The sequence below is a fragment of the Podarcis bocagei genome (genome assembly GCF_964188305.1).
Source record: "Podarcis bocagei genome assembly, chromosome: 16".
NCBI classification, from domain to species: domain Eukaryota; kingdom Metazoa; phylum Chordata; class Lepidosauria; order Squamata; family Lacertidae; genus Podarcis; species Podarcis bocagei.
The window spans coordinates 24088064-24106583 of NC_138142.1; the positions used below are offsets into that span (position 1 = coordinate 24088064).

The following is an 18520-nucleotide window of genomic DNA, read 5'->3' on the forward strand; positions in this document are numbered from 1 at the left end:
CAACAATGTTGGTTCAGGGCACCTCCATCCTTGTATCCCAGCTTGATCATTGAGATCATCTGCAGGCATGTCACTGGTCATTCCCCGGGATGGTGAGGCTCATTTGACAAGAGAAAGAAACTTAAGTCTTTAGTGTCATGGGCCTAGTCCTGTGGAACACCTTGCCACTAGAGATTCAGCAGGTGCCCAACGTGCCAACTTTCAAAACTTTTTCAATTCTGCCATGCTTATATTCAGGCAATAAAGAATACAATGGTTAACTGATGTCTGTTTTTAACTTTTAAAATGTGGTTTTCACTGCATGGTTTTATGTATTTCTGTAGCAAACTGTGTTGCTTTTTCTAATAAACAGCAGTCTATAATTTTTTTTATATTTATATCCCACCCTTCATCATAAGATCCCAGGGCAGTTCACAGAATAAATAAATGAATGAATATTGCAGTTGGCTTTCATTTGAGCTTTTCCATTGTCAAGCTCTATGCCTACCTTCACTGAACACTGGAAGTTCCCATGGGATTTCCCTTAGAGCAGCCATGGGGAACATGTTTTCCTCCAACCCTGTCAGCTGCATCCAGGAATGCCCATGATGGAGAGTGATGGGATGCTCCCCATCTCTGTCTTAGCGGACAGTGAACAGCTTGCAGGCTTAGAAGGAGCAGCAAAGTCTGGCTGGCACGTGCCAACATTGGGACCTGCCATTTTAATTGTGCCACAATACCTCTGAGCCCCTGACATAGCGTTGCTCCAGAGTCACTCCACATTGGGGGCCTAGACGCACTGTGTGGAAAGTAAGGTGGGCTTCGCCCCCTAAAGCAATGGATAAGTAATTAATAAATGACTGGAATAATGAATACCTAGCCCGATTGTAGTATGAACCATGATCCTCAGGTTGGGCAGGCCCTAAAAGATAAAGTAGAAGATGACAACGGAGTCAATTCACTTCTTTTTTTTTTAATTGATTGCAATGCAAACAGGCATAAGTATTTTTCTTTTTAATTCCATAAAACCAGAAGATCCGAACTATACAGAAAGAAGGTGCATGCTTTAGAACAGTGTGGATACCTCGCAAACAAGAACAGCAGTCAGTCCATGAAGAAAGGTGCTGAGCATATTGTACAAACGGCAGAGACTTGGCAGCATCAAGAGCTCGGAGGTAAAGGAACGTAAAATGCTTCTGGCCGCTTAAAGCACTGATATGATTAAATATTACCTGCCCGCCCCCACCCTCCAAATTATCATACATTTGTGTGGTGTTCAAGATGAACCAGGCTGCCCATCCAGACCAAGGAATGCAACTGTAATTTGTTCATCAGTTGTTTATTAATGGCAGTGATGGTGATGATGATAATATTAATATTAATATTAATATTAATATTAATAATAATAATAAAAGGCACAGTGACACAAGGGAGCTGAGCTGAAGAATAGGGAGAGGAAACTGATCACATTAACAGCTGCTTGGGAGACCTGTACACATTCAGGATTATACTCACCCATATTACATCATTGCCCTACACAGCCAAATGCATTTTTGTTCTTGCTTGATCCAGAGGACACTTAGGTCTAAGTTAACCTGCTGAAGCCAATGGGAGGGAGCAGAGGAGAGTTTTCCCAATCAATATACTGGGTTCATTCAATAGCCTGGGTTAGGGTACAGATTTCTGTTTCAGTCTGCACCATCTCTGCACGGGAACATTTCTGTTTCAATCTGCAACCCCTCTGCACTGGAACATGTGGATTGAAAAAAATGAAATGTGCTGCCATTGCATTGTAATGCTTGATTTCTACCACTAGGTGTTGACATAGCGTGCTGCGCACAGCTCAGGAATGGCACCTCGTGACAAAACACAAGCATCAACTCATAGAACAAAGATCCCCCTTGAATACGGCTGTTCTCTCACTCCTTTTGTGTAGTAGGAGCCTAGAAAACCTCTCCCGTGAGATGAAACTGCACTTCCTTTTCTACAAACAAGCAGCAGAGCAAGGCAAGAGGGCTTTCGCTCAAAAGGACTAGAGCAAAGTGTGGTTGGTTGCTTTTATGTTTTCCTTTTCCGAGGGGAGCAGAATGGAGCAGACAAAATCCAAGAGGTTCAATGGTCATGTTTCCAATGTGTTTCAGTTATCTTCTTCAGGGGAACTTGTTCAACTTTCACAAATTAGCATTGCCTTCTAGTGTTTGACTGGTGATGGTGCCGTCTCTTTGAGCTTCGCCTGCCACAGCATGTTGCTGAGCATGGGTGTTGAGCAAACTGAGCTATTTGTGGGCTTATTGCTGCCCCTCCTTATGATCTGGCCTGTTACAATTCCTCCCACTTTTGGCAGGTGGCTTTTTCAACCTCTCGAGAGACCGACGAGCCACACAGGATACAAACAAGGTAAAACGAATGTTCACGTGCCTTTGCATGTTGACTCACAAACAATAAGTTGGCTGGCGCTCCGGACTTCCAGTTGCACTCACCCATCTTAAAAATGGGGTGGGGTGGGGATCCTCTTAGCAGCTGAGTGTGTGTCTGGGTCACCTGATGTGGGAAAACAATGCGACGCTATCACAGTGTGGTGGTTCCATTCTATTCTTTTGCGAGGCAAGAGGCTGTGTTTGTTATCTGATCGTTAAGGCATGGCATGACCAAGACTTTGTGTCTGTGGGGATGCATGGGATTTTGGACTGAGCAAGAATGTGGGGGATTCTCGCCATGCTGAGTTAGAATAAAGCAGGGGTGGTGGTACCTGCGATCCCTCTGGGTGTTCCTGGACTACAACTCCCACCATCCTTGACCATTGGCCATGGTAGCTGGGATTGATGGGAGTTGGAGTCCAGAGGCATCTGCAAGGCCCCCAGTTTTCCACCGCTATTCTAAAGATATCAGCCACCTGGTTGTATCAGTTTTGCCACTACACTTACAAATCAATGCAATCCTTGTCTACTCAGAAGGAAGTTCCCATGGTTCATCTTTCTTCCAGGTGTGCATAGCAGGGGTGGGGAACCTCTGGCCTAGGGTCCACACGCAACCCTCCAAGTCTCTCTCTGGCCTTTGAGACTCTCCCCAGGAATTGCCCCTCACTCCATGGGTCTTTCCCCCTGCCTTGAATGCATCCTTGAAGTCTCTGTTGCTGCCTCTTGTTTCTCCGCACGGAGGTCGCAGAACGGTGTGTAAGCATGAGCAGAAAGTAGCTTACTACGCAAAGGGGAAATTTGCATATGCTGCTCCACCCACCTTCGCCCCTGGCTCCACCCACCATGTGGCCCCCAGAAAGTTGCCAAAGAAGGAATGCGGCCCTTGGACTAGAAAATATCTCCACATCTCTGGTGTGTAAGACGGTAGCGTGAATCAAACCAGGGGACCTAAACCCAACCAGGGTTTTGTCATGGCTCAGATGTTGTTACCAACGAGAGCAATTGTCCCATGCAAAAAGCACATGCTTGGGCCTCCAAGGAAACTGCTGTCTTGCTCTGCCAAGCTCACAGTCAAATGTCTGTAAGCTTCAAGGAGTCTTAAGGTGGGCAAAAGGAATTCACAGCCGACCTTTGGGGAAGGGCTGTAGCTCAGTGGCAGAGGTCCAAGGTTTAATCCCCCAAAGGCCTCTCCAGGGAGGGCTACCAGGAAACCCTGCTTGAAACTCTGGAGAGCATCTGCCGGCCAGTGTAGACCATACTGAGCTAGATGGACCATTGCTCCGAATCAGAATAAGGCAGCTTCTAGCATCTCACAAATGCTGAGAGCTTGCGACAGACACCAGGCCCCTGCCTTGGCAGCTCCCCATGTTGTCCTTTTTACACAAAGCAAAAGGAAACACCAAGCGAGAAAGCACAGAGTTTTTGGCACTGACAGCAAAACCCTTCAATGAGAAGGCAACAGTTTAGGACCCAGCTGTTTCCTACTGGAAGTAATTCAGCTTTTTACTGCTGGGAGATCCATCTATCTCCTTAGGGAGGAAGGGGATGCCCTGGGTTTATTCTGAGACTAGAAAAGCAGTGATCTATCAGAATAGTCAATCATATTCTGTAACTGGAGAACTCTGGAAGCCATCAGAAAGAGTTCATGAATATAGTCTGCCTGTTCCTTCCTGTGTCCTCTTTGGCTTTGGTCTGTTGTAAAGATGGGCAACCTGTGGCCAACCAGATGGTCTTGGACAGGGGGCAGCACACTTTTTCAGCAGGGGGCCGGTCCACTGTCCCTCAGACCTTGTGGGGGGCTGGACTATATTTTGAAGAAAAAAATGAACGAATTTCTATGCCCCACAAATAATCCAGAGATGCATTATAAATAAAAGCACACATTCTACTCATGTAAAAACACTAAGCAGGCCCTACAAATAACCCAGAGATGCATTTTAAATAAAAGGACACATTCTACTCAAGTAAAAACATGCTGATTCCACAGGCCGTATTTAGAAGGTGATTGGGCCGGATCCGGCCCCCCGGGCCTTAGTTTTCCTACTCATGGTCTTGGACATGATGTGGGGCGAATATGTCATTTTTTGTTTTTCTCCGTTTCTCATGTTTTTCAGTCTTAAATTAGATCCCCCACGTTACCATCTCAGCTCGTGATTTTGTTGTTCTTGTGAAAATTCACCAGAATTTTAATGCGAATTTTTCCTAACAAGTCTGCATTTTCTCCCAACATACACTTTTTTAAAGCAAAGTAATTCCCCCTAATGCAATGCATTTTGTGTCTGTTACTTTTGCTGATATACGCGTTTATATTCACACTTTACTCCGGTGTATGCGTCCACGTTACTTAGCTGGAGAACGGCATTTGAAAACTGGGAGAAGTGCACATTTTGAAGAACGACTGATGTTTCAGTCCACATACTATTTGGCAAAGTGTGAATTAGGTAAGCTCAGCATTGGATGTGAACGGGATCCCCCATCCTGACTGCCATCAGCCCCAGCCTGAATGGGAAATCAGCAGAAGATGATGGGAGTCATAGCCCATCAACACCTGGAGGACCACAGATTCCCCATCTCAGTTCTATGGTTCTACAGAAGTGATCCATTGGTACCATCCTCATTCTTTTTCTTTCTCTCTCTCTCTGTCTGAGGAGTAAAGGAAAAAGCACATCGCATGAATTTAACAAGGGAAACCCTCTTGGATTCCTAATAGTGTATTCATACCCTAAGCAGTGTTTTAGCCACAATGCCTGGTGACCCACATTTGCTTCCTGGCAGTCTGTTGGTTACAGCCCACCCAGCTTGCTGTGTTGCTGACTTTGCGACCATTGGATCAGTGCTCAAACACGTTGCGGAAGGTGCAGGGAAGGGAGCAGGGAGGCCGGGGCAGTGCATCACGTTAAGAGACTGCGCAGGTATGCCGTACGAAGGTGCGACCATTATCTGTGCAACGAAGGCCAGTCCCACCTTGAATGCAAGGACTGAGAGGCTGCAGAAGAACAAAGCCACAGGAGGAGCTGCCCACCACACTTTCCCTCTTCCCCCCTGCCAGATTGCAGGAATGAAAGGGGCAGTGGCAGGAGGGGAGAGAGTGACCCACTGCTTGAAGCAAATCATGCTAGGCAGAGATTTTGGCAAACAGACAAGAGCGGCGATTCTGCGTTCCTCTGCTGCGTAACTCGACAGCAACTGACCGTGACCCTCCAAACCCACCCCAGAACACGCACACACACACGCACACACAAAATGCAGATGACGACCACTAGGGTGGTGGTTTTCATGCAGCCATGAAGTCGGCCTTGTCATGAACGAGCGGAAGTTGTGTGTCTTTGCCGGAGCTGCTTGCAGGTTGCGTTCAAAGCCATCGCGCCACGGTGGGAGATTCCAGAGAAGGTCACACGGAAGGAAAATAAACTGCCACAGGACGCGAGAAGAGGGTGGCGGTGTGGAGGGGAGAGAAATATCACCAGCATTGTCCTCCGTCTCTTCCTCCCTCGCTATCCAAGCGTCAACAACACATCCTTCAGGACACAACAATAGGACGAGACACAGACGAGCGTTTGTTGTGGGCCTGGCGGAAGTCCCTGGAGGAAAGGAGCGGATGGGGACGCGTCAGTACAAGGTCCAGACCCTTCTCCTTTTCGAGGGCTGGAGCAGAGCAGCTGGAGCTGCCGTGGTTTGCCTGGCTCGGCCTCCTGCCTCGGGCAACGCGAGGCGGTCACGTTTAGGAACAAAACACCCTGCAAAAAAGGCATCGGTTAGAGCTGAGATCACACATGCATGGTAAGGCATGTAAAAAAAGCATCGTCCCCTCCACTCGAATCTACATGCATTTCATTCTCCCTTCACAAGTTACGCATTCCCTGGCTTAAATGCCATCCTTTCGTTAGTTGGGCGGAAAACATCGTATGCACTTGCTCACCCCAGATGCTGGGCTAGTGGGCAGCACTTCCCTTTGGCTACTAAACAGGGATGCAGTCACATAATATATACAGTGGTACCTCAGGTTAAGTACTTAATTCGTTCCGGCGGTCCGTTCTTAACCTGAAACTGTTCTTAACCTGAAGCACCACTTTAGCTAATGGGGCCTCCTGCTGCCACCGCGCCACCGGAGCACAATTTCTGTTCTCATCCTGAAGCAAAGTTCTTAACCTGAAGCATTATTTCTGGGTTAGCGGAGTCTGTAACCTGAAGCGTATGTAACCTGAGGTACCACTGTAATCATAGAATTCTAGAGCTGGAAGGGACCTAGATCACTTAGTCCAACTCCCCTGCAATGCAGAAATCACAGCTAGACCCTGCTATATAACCCCACGTTTTGGCATTGTGTGACTACCTGCCCCAAGCAGTACCACAAAGCAGCTGCCTTATGTGGGATGTGAAAAACAGAGCAGTCAAGTACAGCATTCCTAGAATGGACATGCTATGCTTTGTACCAGCCAGGAGTCTAACTTCCTGTTTCCTCCTGAGCATCCTCTGCATGTGACTAGAGGCCTGTGTGTCTGTGTGAGGCTTAACCTGGGCAAGGGAGCACATCTCCTTCCTTTGTCTCTTCTCCATTTTGATTTTCCATGTGTTAGCAGAAGTGACTGCCTGTTCGCAGTCACTTAGGAACTAACTCCCTTATGGGATAGTTCCATATGTGTATATAGTTTTGTAACCTAAGTCTGCCTTCAGGGATCCAACTGTGAACTGAATGATTGTGAGTAAACTACTTTTATATTGACTTTAATAAGACTGCCGTGTCTATTCTTTTTAAGAGGGACAAGAAGGGAACTTACCAGGAATCTTATACTGAGAGGCTCAGACAAGCCTGCAATAAGCAAACCGCTGTGCATTTAAAGAGGAATGTTACTCTGCTAAGATATAGAACTTGCTAATGCAAGATATCATTAAACAATATATCCTCTCCTGCATCCCTGAACATTCCCACACCTTAAACACGAGAGAAATGTCCTCGCCAATTCCCCCCTGGGGTGTCTTTTCTGTTCCTTTTAGAACTGAATGGCTGTTACATATACTAGTTCTGGAATTTTTTTCAAACACGGCAAATAAAATTAACACATCATTATTAACTGCTGTTATTTATTAGTTGCCTAACACAAACCATCTCTAGGCTGCTTACATACCTGGGTTAAAAAACAACCATCACATTTAAGAATAAAACAATACACGCCCCCCCCTACACACACCAGTAGCAGTATAATTATCGTGAACTGTATCTGAGTCTGACCTGTCCAAACCAGGGGCCATATCCAGAGTCCACTTGTCTACTAGAGCAAGGGGCTTTTGCTGTAGTGGATGGCTGAGTTTTACCATTGCACAAGAAAAGAATGCAGTGCAACACTTGCCCTAGGAAAAATGTACTGTGCAAACTGTGGTTTATTAAGGAACTGGGAACTGCAGCACTGTGAGGGGTAAGTTCTCAGGAGTATTTGGGAGACGTGATGGGCTTTAAATGCACTTTAAATGTATGGTGTGGGATGTGACCTAAGCCGTAGTTTGGCTTACTACAATGCGTGAACCAAACCATTGGCTTAGCTCCTAAGTTGAATTCATGGAATAAGCCTGTCTTGCCTGCCTCTTTCTTCTGCAGTCGAAGGCCCACAATCCCCAGCACCCTTAACAAACTACATCTCCCAGGATTCCTCAGGGGAAGCTGCAACAGCTAAAGCGGTATAAATCTGCTTTAAATGTATGTTGCGAAAGCTACTATGTGGCAAAAAAAAGCCTCTTTGAATGGCTGGTACCATTTCTGGACAGTAGGTGGCAGGGTTGGGTTGGGATTAGGTCAGCTGGTGCCACCAGCTCAGCAGAAGGCACAAAATATTACAACAGTGGATCTCATTCCCTTCTCACTTACTTGGAACACTAGAAAATAGCTGAGGGTGTCTTGGAGGATCAGTTAATGTGGAGAGAGAGAGAGCATAGCTCAAGGGCTGAGTGTCTGCCTTGAATGCTGAAGGTCCCAGGTTCAATCCGCAGGATTGCCAGATGCTAGGAATGTCCCCTGCCTTAAACCCTGGAGAACTTCTGCCAGTCAGTGTAGACAATATTGAAGCAGATGGGCTCAGCACAAGGCAGTTTCTTTTGTTCCTATCTCCAGTTGAACGGGATGGGTAGCAGGCAATGGGAGGGGCAGAGTGGAGGCTGACCTACTAGGGCAGGCACCCCCAACCTTCGGCCCTCCAGATGTTTTGGACTACAATTCCCATCATCCCTGACTACTGGTCCTGTTAGCTAGGGATCGTGGGAGTTGTAGGCCAAAACATCTGGAGGGCCGCAGGTTGGGGATGCCGTACTAGGGCAAATGGGAGTCTCAGTACCACCCTTACAGAACTTAGCAGGTAGGAAATGGTGACTAGAACTCTGCCTATCTTTACCTCTGGCGCCACCTGCTGTTAGCTCCCCTAAGTTCTGCCCCACCATTCCCAATAGACACCAGCCACCACTGCCAGGGCTATTTACTCCAACTTGGCAGTAGCTTCCCAGGGTTTTTCTCTGGAACAGGAGTGGGAGAACACCCTTCCAGCACAAGGGCTGCATTCCTTTCTGGGCATGAGAACCTAAAAGAGCCTGTGCTGTATCAGGCCAATGGCCCACCCAGCCCAGCATCCCGTTCTCTCTGCGGAAGAGAGGGAAACCAGCAAGCAGGAACCCAAGTGCAAGAGCACAGGCTCCCGGTTTTCAGAAGAGCTGCTGCCTCCAGCTGAAACCCTCCTGGTGGGCGTGGCCAGAGGAGAAAGTGGGCGGAGCAACAAATGCAAATTTCACCTTGCATGCAGTAGGCTTGTTTCTACTCACATCCCTCTTTCCAGGCAAGCGAGAAGCATTTATCAGAGTCCGAGAGGTGTGTTCAGGCCAGGCAAAAAAAGGCCAGGACTCCTGAGGGGTGTGGCCTATTTGGGGGAAGCTCTGAGGGCTGGGCAGAGCAGCCGGGAGGGCTGCATTTGGCCCCTGGGTTTCAGGCTCCCCACCCCCCGGTTTTAATCGGCAATCCAAGGGATGGAACTTCTGCATGCGGAGCTTAGAGGCTCAACATGCCTGCTCCCCGGTGATCCCCACCCACTCTTGGCTTGTAGCTCGAGCGATGGCGTCAGCCGAACGACAAAAGGGATTCTCTCGCCCCAGCCCACACGTTTCTGGGGAAACAAAAGTGTCGGTTTGAAAAGGAAAGGAAGCCAGCGGGCCCGACTCACTCGTCCGTGTCTTTCTTACTCTCCTCGATGTGCGCAATCGACTCGGACCGGAGGCGGTTCGTCACTTCGTACGTGCGCAAGGTGACTCCAAATATATCCTCGTGGTAGCGGTTGTCATCCTGCGGGGGGCGGGGGGCGGGGCAGGCCGGGTGGGAAGGAGGAGGAGAAAAACCAACGCACGGTTAATTTCAGGAGTGTAGAGTCGGAAGGGACCCTATGGGTCATCTAGTCCAACCCCACTGCAATGAAGGAATCCCGGAAAGATGGCCCTCCACCCTCTGTTTAGAAACCTCCAAGGGAGGGAACCCCACCACCCTCTGAGGCTGTCCATTGCACTGTCAAACGGTTCCCCCGACCACCCGGAAGTTCTTCCTAATGTTTAACCCGAATCTCTTTTCTTGTATAGTAGTACCTTGGTTCTCGAACACAATGCGTTCCGAGAGTCCATTTGAGTCCCAGAACTGTTTGAAAACCAAGGTGTGGCATCCAGTTGGCTGCAGGAGCTTCCTGCACTAAATCGGAAGCTGCGGAAGCCGTGCTGGATTTTCGGCTTCCGAAAATCATTCGAAAGCCGGAACACTCGCTTCCGGTTTTCAATTGTTCAGGAGTCAAAACACACGAGTTCCAAGGCGTTCGGCAACCAAGGTATGACTGTAAAGTTAGAATCTGTTTAGGGAAGCTTTTAATGTTTAATAGACTATTGTATTTTAATATTCTGTTGGATGCCGCCCAGTGTGGCTGGGGAAACTCAGCCAGATGGGCGGGGTATAAATAATAAATTATTATTATTATTATCATCTCCTTTCTTACAAGAGAAGACTGCAAAGGGCTACTATAATGGGTGTGGGAACTTAAAACACCCCAAGGGCCACATTCTCTTCTGTTCAAGCTTCCGGGGACCCCCCCCCCATGTCAGTGGGAAAATTGATTTTTTTCCCTTTGGTTGGTGCGGCAGGCTACTGTCCACGCACCCCTCTCTCAAGCACCTTTCTTTATATCTCCACCTGGGGAACAATGAAGCATTATCAGAGCTTGAGGACAAATCCTGGCCAGGCAAACACAACCCCCAGAGAGCCTGAGGCAAAGCCAGTGAAGGGGATGTTCTGGGGAAAGAGGGTGCGTGTGAAGGAATGACTAGCAGGTGTGGAGCACGCTTCCACCCGCAGACAAAGCCATATTTTATTTGCATATTGTGCTAATAAAAAGAGCTTCGGCAGAGCTAGCTGGCAGCTTGCTTGTGCACAGCTCACCTGCATTACCAACTCTTGCCTCATGTCCTTCACTTCATGCGTGGCCTTGACAGTCTGGATGCAAAGGAGGGGGAGGAGACAGCAGCTGGGGAACCCGCCAAAGGGAGAAAGCTGAGAGCCAAGTGCTTGGTGGCGGCACGGCAATGAGGGGGAAGAGGAAGGTTCCCAAAGTAGGTGCTGTCGGAACTCCGTTCGACCGAGCCTTTGAAATCGCCTCCGACGGTTAATGACCTGAGCCTTTGATAAGACTCCAAGCACATTCTTCAATCGGCAGAGCTCCCAGCACAGGGAAGGATGAGGCCGTATGAGCTACATTTTAAAGAGTTTTATTTTCTAGCTACGCAGAACAGAAAAGACATCCTCTCTCTATGGAAGCAGAGAGCAACTGAACAAAGGAACAAAGGAAACAGGAAACCACTAATGTCACATCCGTCTCTAGTCTCCTGTGAGAATTCCAATAGCCTGGACTGCCTCTGGAATGTAAACACAGTCCTGTGACTCGCAGCAGCTGCACAGTGAGAAACAGAAACTAACAGGTGCTACTGCCTCCTGGGGGGACAGTGGGATTACCTGGGGGTGGGCGCACTAAAATTCAAGGGGACCTGTGCTGGTTTTTTTATTGTAAGCTCCTTGCGCGGGGACCTTGCAAAATCACCAGGGGCAGTGATGGAGGCGGGGCCTGTGTTCAGGACTCGCCTGATTTCAGCTCTGGATGTTGGCAGGGGGCCTGACGCCATGGGCTGCCCCCATGGCATGCTGGGTGGTGGGGATGGCTGCTCACCCGTAGCTTGCTAATGAAAGCGCTGGCTTCCTCTGCCGTCAGCTTGCCCTGATGCCTCCCGATGCTCTGGACGGTCTTGAGGACGTCTCCAGCCATAGTGACATCGCCGCACACGTAGAGGTGCCCCCCCTGCTCCTTCAACGCCTTGTAGACGGTTCCCGCCAGCTGCTCCTGAAGGATGTCCTGCACGTATTTCTATGGGAAGGGAAAGCGGACAGCAATGGGGTGTGTGTGTGTGTGTTTGCTTTCATGTTGTGGAAGAAGGCTCCCATCCTTGGAGCACAGCGCCCCCTGCAGGCAGGCTAATGAACTGCAGAGCTGACCCCAAAGAGGAAGGGAGGAAGGGTAGGGGCAACCTGCAGATTTTGCATATTATGCAAATTATGCCACATATTCGGTAGGTTCAATATCCTCCTATACAGTCCTCACAAGATTCGGACTTAGGTAGGGATGAAAAAGAGTTTCATCTGGGTTGCATTTTAAAGTAAGCCAACCTAATTCACGCTTCCCATAGTGCCGCAAGGATCAGAATGCAATTTTCCTCAAGATTTTACGCTTCTCTGAATTTTAAAATGCAGCTTTTGGCTCAAAAAAAAAAAAGTGCACCAAATGCATTTTAAACACCTCTGTGTTGTTATGGTTTTTTGTTTTTTTTTAAAGGAATGCATGCATTCAGATAAAGTACCTATTTAAAGAGGAATCTTTGCATGCATATTTTTAGACAACGATATAAATTATAATACCACATTTATCTCTTTAACAAATCTGTGGACTGCTTCGCAGCACAAAGCCACCACAGTGATACATATGTTAAAAACAGAATAAAACCCAAAAATGCAAGTTCTAAAAACCATTATATAGGTTTAGAAAACTCTAAAACCATTCACACAACTCTAAAAACTACAAAAACCCTCTCATCCTCTACAAAACTGATCTTCCATAAATGATTGGGTTATATCTCAAGGTAAAGCTGCTTAAACAAAAATGTCTTCAGAAGGAGCTTAAGGTAGCAGACATTGTTCCCCTTGCTACACAACAGCCCTTTGAGGTAGATTAGGCTGGGAGATAGTGACCAACTCCAGGTAGCCCATGATTCAGAGGAGGGCAATGAAGATATTCATTGGTTTGGGAAACAAACCCTTATTTTTTATGACTTCACATATCCCATCTTTACAGGTGGTGTACGTGGTTCTCCTTCCCCACCTATTTTATCCTGACAACAACCTTGTGAAGTAGATTAGCCTGAGAGTCAGTGACTCTGCCTCAGTGTGACCCAGTGTGGATTTGAACCCTGGTCTCCCAGGTCCTAGTCTGACACTCTAACCACTACACCACACTGCCTCTCTCGGATTAAAGCAGAAACAGGGTGGGACGGACTTATGAATGAACATGTGAGCAAAACAGTCTGATCCATAGAACCATACAATTGCAGAAGGGGACCCAAGGGGTCATATAGCTCAGGAATCACTGCTGATCACAGGTTACCTTTGGTTTGTCTGGCTCACGGGAGTAGGCCGTAAACAGCTCCTTGAAGACACCACTGCTTTTCGCCAGCAAGGTCTCCTCTTTGTAAATGTGGTCAATCTTGGACTGTCGACAACCAAAGACCAGCATCATGGGGCATGGCTTCAGCCCTGGGGGGACAGATTGAGGAGGTGGGAGGGGAGTATCAAATAGCTAGAAGGGACCACGAGGGTCATCTCTCTCTCTTTTTTTATAATGATATTTATTAAAATTTCATAAACAATCAATAACTTCAGAATTAAACATAAAATACAAAAGCCAAGAAAAATAGCAAAATTAAAAAAGATACAAAACGAAACACATACAAAATACACAATAAAAAAGAGTTAACAAAATAGGAGAAAAAAGAGAGAGATAAAAAAACACCAATAAACAAAACAGAAAAAGATTAATATTTTCATATCTTGTATTTCCTTCACTAGTTTCTTGACCTCCTCACACCTCCCTTTTTGTATTCCAGTTCAGATGTTTAATTCAGCAAATCCTTACCCTTTATCATTTAGCCTTACTCAGCGTCTTAACCTATAATAAATATATTTTCCACCGTTATCAATACGTATTTACATATTCTTATTAATCTTTATACCAACACCACTTATTTCTAATCCAACATCCCTTTAACATTCATTAATTTTACAGTATTTCCGTAGATAGTCCTTAATTTTTTTCCAATCTTCTTCCACCGACTCTTCTCCCTGGTCTCGGATTCTGCCAGTCGTTTCTGCCAATTCCATGTAGTGGGACCACGAGGGTCATCTCGTCCAACCCCCTCTAATGCAGGGATCTTTTGCCCAAGGTGACACTCGAACCCACAACCCTGAGCTTAAGAATCTCATGCTGTACTAACTGAGCTCCTAGGCGTGCCAGCAGGAGGCAACTAATCCATATATAAAACAAAAAACAACCCGCCATTTCAAAACACAGGCTAAAGAACCACACAAGTGATCAGACACAAACCGCAGGTTTCATACTGTGCCTAGAGGGAACTTGACGTTCTAGGTGGCAGTGGTAGCTGGTGTCCATTGGGGCAGGATGGGCAGAAGGCTGGGAGGCTACCAGTAGGTGGTGCCGCAGCCAACAACAGCCAGAGCTAGCTAATTCTAGTTTTGCCCTCTTCCCTGCTGAGAGCGGAGGAGACTGAGCAGCAGGAAGATGCCATCCCTCCCTGGACATCCTCTCTCGTAACGCTAGAAATCGTGGACATCCAATGCATATCGGAAGGTTAAGGACCGGGGACACAGTACTTTCTCATGCAGCTCATAGCTAAACTATAGAAGTTCCTCCTGCAGGAGGCAGTGATGGCCCCAACTTAGGTGGCAGTAAAAGAGGATTAGGGCAATTCATGGAGGACAAGGCTACTTTATGCTCTGCCCCCATGCTTGGAGGCAGCAATGCTTCTGAATACCAGTTGCTAGAAGCTGTGGGAGGGGAGAAGGCTTTTATGCTCAGGTCCTGTTTGCGGATTTCTGACAGGCTGGCTGCTGTGAGAACAGAATGCTGGTGCCAGGCTTCATGGAATCTGATTCCTCCCACGGAGGGGAGCCAAGAATTAAATAAACAAGAAGAGTTCTTACCAAGTCTTTTATTCAGTATTCACAGAGAGAATTATCTTAGATAATGGCGTTGCTCTGAGTAAAGTCCCACCCCCTTCGTCTCTCCTATTATACGTCATCCCTACGTTGGCAGATCTGTGCTTTATGCCTCTGAGCTCTCTGTTCTCCTACTATCTATGCCTGCCGGGTTCTGGGAGAAGGGGTGTCTGGGATGCTTTCTAAAGACACCAAGTCTGTCGGCTGTCTCTCCCCTTCTTCTTCTTCTTCTTCTTCTTCTTCTTCTTCTTCTTCTTCTTCTTCTTCCTGTTCCCCTCCCAATATTTCCCAGCTTCTCCCCTCTGCAGCCTCTGAACTATGACCTTCTGCAAACCACTGTTGTAAACCTATACAGTAGTACTTCAGCTTAAGAACAGTCCTGTTTACGAACGATTCAGTTTACGGACTCCGCAAAACCGGAAGTAGTGTTCTGGTTTGTGAACCTTACCTCGGTCTAAGAACGGAATCTGAATGGTGGAAGGGCACCGGCAGCAGGAGGCCTCATTAGGGAAAGTGCGCCTTGGTTTAAGAACGGTTTTGGTTTAAGAACAGACTTCTGGAACGGATTAAGTTCATAAACTGAGGTACCACTGTATTGTCTCCCTCTTCTCTGGGAAGTGTAGGAGAAGGGGGGAGGGTCAGTCTCCACCATTCCTCCTCTGTCCACTCCTTGACATCTGGACTAGATGGGCCACTTTCCTAATCCAGCAGATAATGTTATTGGGGCTGGTTGCAAGTAGGAGCGTCTCCACCCCCATCGTTCTGCCTGGACACTGAGGTCCAGCACCGAGGGCCTTCTGGCCGTTCCCTCACTGCGAGAAGCCAAGTTACAGGGAACCAGGCAGAGGGCCTTCTCAGTAGTGGCTCCTGCCCTGTGGAACGCCCTCCCACCAGATGTCAAAGAGAACAACAACTACCAGACTTTTAGAAGACATCTGAAGGCAGCCCTGTTTAGGGAAGCTTTTAATGTTTGATGCATTACTGTACTTTAATATTTTGTTGGAAGCCACCCAGAGTGGCTGGGGAAGCCCAGCCAGGTGAGTGGGGTATAAATAATAAATATTAGGAAGGCAGACAGGTGAGGGCAGGCGTAGGTTGGCAGGGTAGTGCCCCACTTGCCCTAATGCGCCAGCCTCCACCCGGCCCTGCTCGACTCATGTAAATGACTGGACCTACCTTTGTGTTTGACTTCAAAGAGCCGTTGCTGCCAGAAGCTCCGGAAAGGAGCAATCCCCGTCCCAGGGCCCACCAGGATGCAAGGAACCTGCGGGTCTTGTGGCATGTGGAACCCAGGAGCTCTGCATAAAGGGCAAGGGGGGCGGGAGGAAGAAGAGTTCTCTTGTGATCACACATTAGCAGGCTGACCCCTGTGTTATTATCATAGAATTGTAGAGTTGGAAGGGACCTCCGAGGGCATCTGGTCCAATCTTTCCACAGCTGTCCACACTTTTTCAATTTCCCCCCATCTTTGGTAAAGGTAAAGGACCCCTGACCATTAGGTCCAGTCGCAGACGACTCTGGGGTTGCAGCACTCATCTCACTTAATTGGCCGAGGGAGCCGGTGTACAACTTCTGGGTCGTGTGGCCAGCATGACTAAGCCGCTTCTGGTGACCAGAGCAGCGCACGGAAACACCGTTTACCTCCCGCCTGAGCGGTACCTATTTATCTACTTGCACAACGTGCTTTTGAACTGCTAGGTTGGCAGGAGCAGGGACCGAACAACGGGAGCTCACCCCGTCGCGGAGATTCGAACCACCAACCTTGAGATCGGCAAGTACTAGGCTCTGTGGTTTAACCCACAGCGCCCCCCCCCATCTTACCCTCTGACAAAACATGGCACCACTTCGTCCGCCTGTATCCGGTTGAACCAGGAGGAACAGACCCCGTGGTGGATTGGCCCTTCCCCATCTAGGCAGAAACAGAAGGAAGAAGACGGGTCAGGTCTGCAGTGGGAACACAAGGCTTGTATCCAACATGCTCTTTCCTATGCGTGAATTTTAATGTTGCACGACAGAGGAATTTCAACACAGCAGCTGCGCTAGTGGAACCTTATAGCACAACAGATTATGCTTTTTGTGTGTGTGCGGCAACATTTCTGCCGGCATAAACATTTCTCTCTCTTTTTTAATTATTTTATTAATTTTCCAAAAATAACAAAAATAAAACAACAGCAATACAAATTCAAAACCAAACAGAAGAAATAGACTCCCCCCTAGTCCCTTCCTTGGTTCCATTATTTAACAGCATACCACATGTCCATTGTAAATTTAAAAACCATTCAAATTACTTATTGTCCATTCATAATAAAATTACAAGTAGTCCTAGAACCCTGCTAATGTGTTAACCTGTGTACATTGCTTCTGTATATATGCAATAAAGTCCTTCCAATCTTCCTTAAATTTATTGTCGTCTCTTCCTCTTAGTTTCATTGTCAATTTTGCCAGCAAACCTTTCTCAACAGTGGACGAAGTATATAAGCGACTTTAACTTAACGCTATGGAAATAATAGAATTCTAGAGTAGGAAATGAGAATCAGGGATCCTCTAGTCCAGCCCCCTGCAAGGCAGGAATCTCAGCTAAAGCAGCCATGACAGACAGCCATCCAGCCTCTGCTTAAAAACCTCCAGGGAAAGATAGTCCACCACCTCCTGAAGGAGACCGTTCCACTGTCAGAACTGCTCTTACTGTCAGAAAGTTCTTCCTGATGCTTAGTCAGAATCCATTTCTTGCAACTTGAAGCCATTGGTTCAGGTCCTACCCTCCAGAGCAGGAGAAAACAAGCTTGTTCCCTCTTGCATGTGGCAGCCCTTGAGATATTTGAAGATGGCTACTGTCATATCTCCATGGTGCTGGAGGAGACTCTTGAGAGTCCCATGGACTGCAAGAAGATCAAACCTCTCCATTCTGAAGGAAATCAGCCCTGAGTGCTCACTGGAAGGACAGATCCTGAAGCTGAGGCTCCAGTACTTTGGCCACCTCATGAGAAGAGAAGACTCCCTGGAAAAGACCCTGATATTGGGAAAGATGGAGGGCACAAGGAGAAGGGGACGACAGAGGACGAGATGCTTGGTTCTCAAAGCTACCAACTTGTGGGAGGCAGTGGAAGACAGGAGTGCCTGGCGTGCTCTGGTCCATGGGGTCACGAAGAGTCGGACATGACTAAACAACAACAACCATATCTCCTCTCAGTCTCCTCTTTTCCAGGCTACACGTACCCAGCTCTTTCAACCGTTCCTCATAAAGCTGGGTTAAATGCGAATTTTGTAATTTAAAAAAAAATTCCAACTCAAGGTCAAACACAGGAAGCTGCCTTAGACTGACCTATCTTTCCAGTTCAATATTGTCTATGCTGACTAGTGGTGGCCACCCAGTATTTCAGACCAGGCCTTAAAACTAGAGGACCTGGCAACTTCCACACACAAAAGTGATGCTCTACCACTGAGTTGTGGTCCCAATTTACCTCTGGTGCGATAGGAGACCACGGCTACCGTGAGGTGGACCTCGTCGGGATACATGTCAGGGGAGGAGCTAATGGAATAGTAGCGAGGCTGGAGCAGCGGGAGCTGGGTCAGCAAGAAGGTGGACGGCATCTGCACGGACGGGAACTCTTCCAGGACTTCAACCATGGTGGGGTTCTTGGACCATTTCCACTCCTCGTATTCCTGCAGGCCCTGCACAAAGGGGACACAGGAAGCTGTCAGTTTGCATTTCTTACTACAGAGAGTTTTGATCTGATGTGGAGCGCTCTTTCTTATTCTACTTCATTCAAGAGGGTTCCGGAAG

General features: G+C 47.7%; 1 protein-coding gene across 7 annotated transcripts in view; it reads right to left on the bottom strand.

Moving 5' to 3' along the window:
• Positions 1 to 965: 965 nt before the first annotated feature.
• NOS1 (nitric oxide synthase 1) overlaps positions 966 to 18520 on the bottom strand; it is a gene marked incomplete at its 3' end in the record, with an annotated part of 192051 nt that continues 174496 nt past the window's right edge. For 5 of the 7 annotated variants that reach the window (XM_081175252.1, XM_081175251.1, XM_081175253.1 and 2 more), the window contains 7 exons: positions 18198 to 18408; positions 16558 to 16645; positions 15913 to 16034; positions 13109 to 13257; positions 11624 to 11818; positions 9593 to 9711; positions 966 to 5977 (listed from right to left, as the gene is read on the bottom strand). In XM_081175252.1, the coding sequence (XP_081031378.1) occupies positions 5917 to 5977; positions 9593 to 9711; positions 11624 to 11818; positions 13109 to 13257; positions 15913 to 16034; positions 16558 to 16645; positions 18198 to 18408 (945 nt within the window). Of the gene's footprint in view, positions 6134 to 9588; positions 9712 to 11623; positions 11819 to 13108; positions 13258 to 15912; positions 16035 to 16557; positions 16646 to 18197; positions 18409 to 18520 lie in introns of those variants that run through there. The other 2 variants (XM_081175254.1, XM_081175255.1) reach the window with 2 other exon arrangements.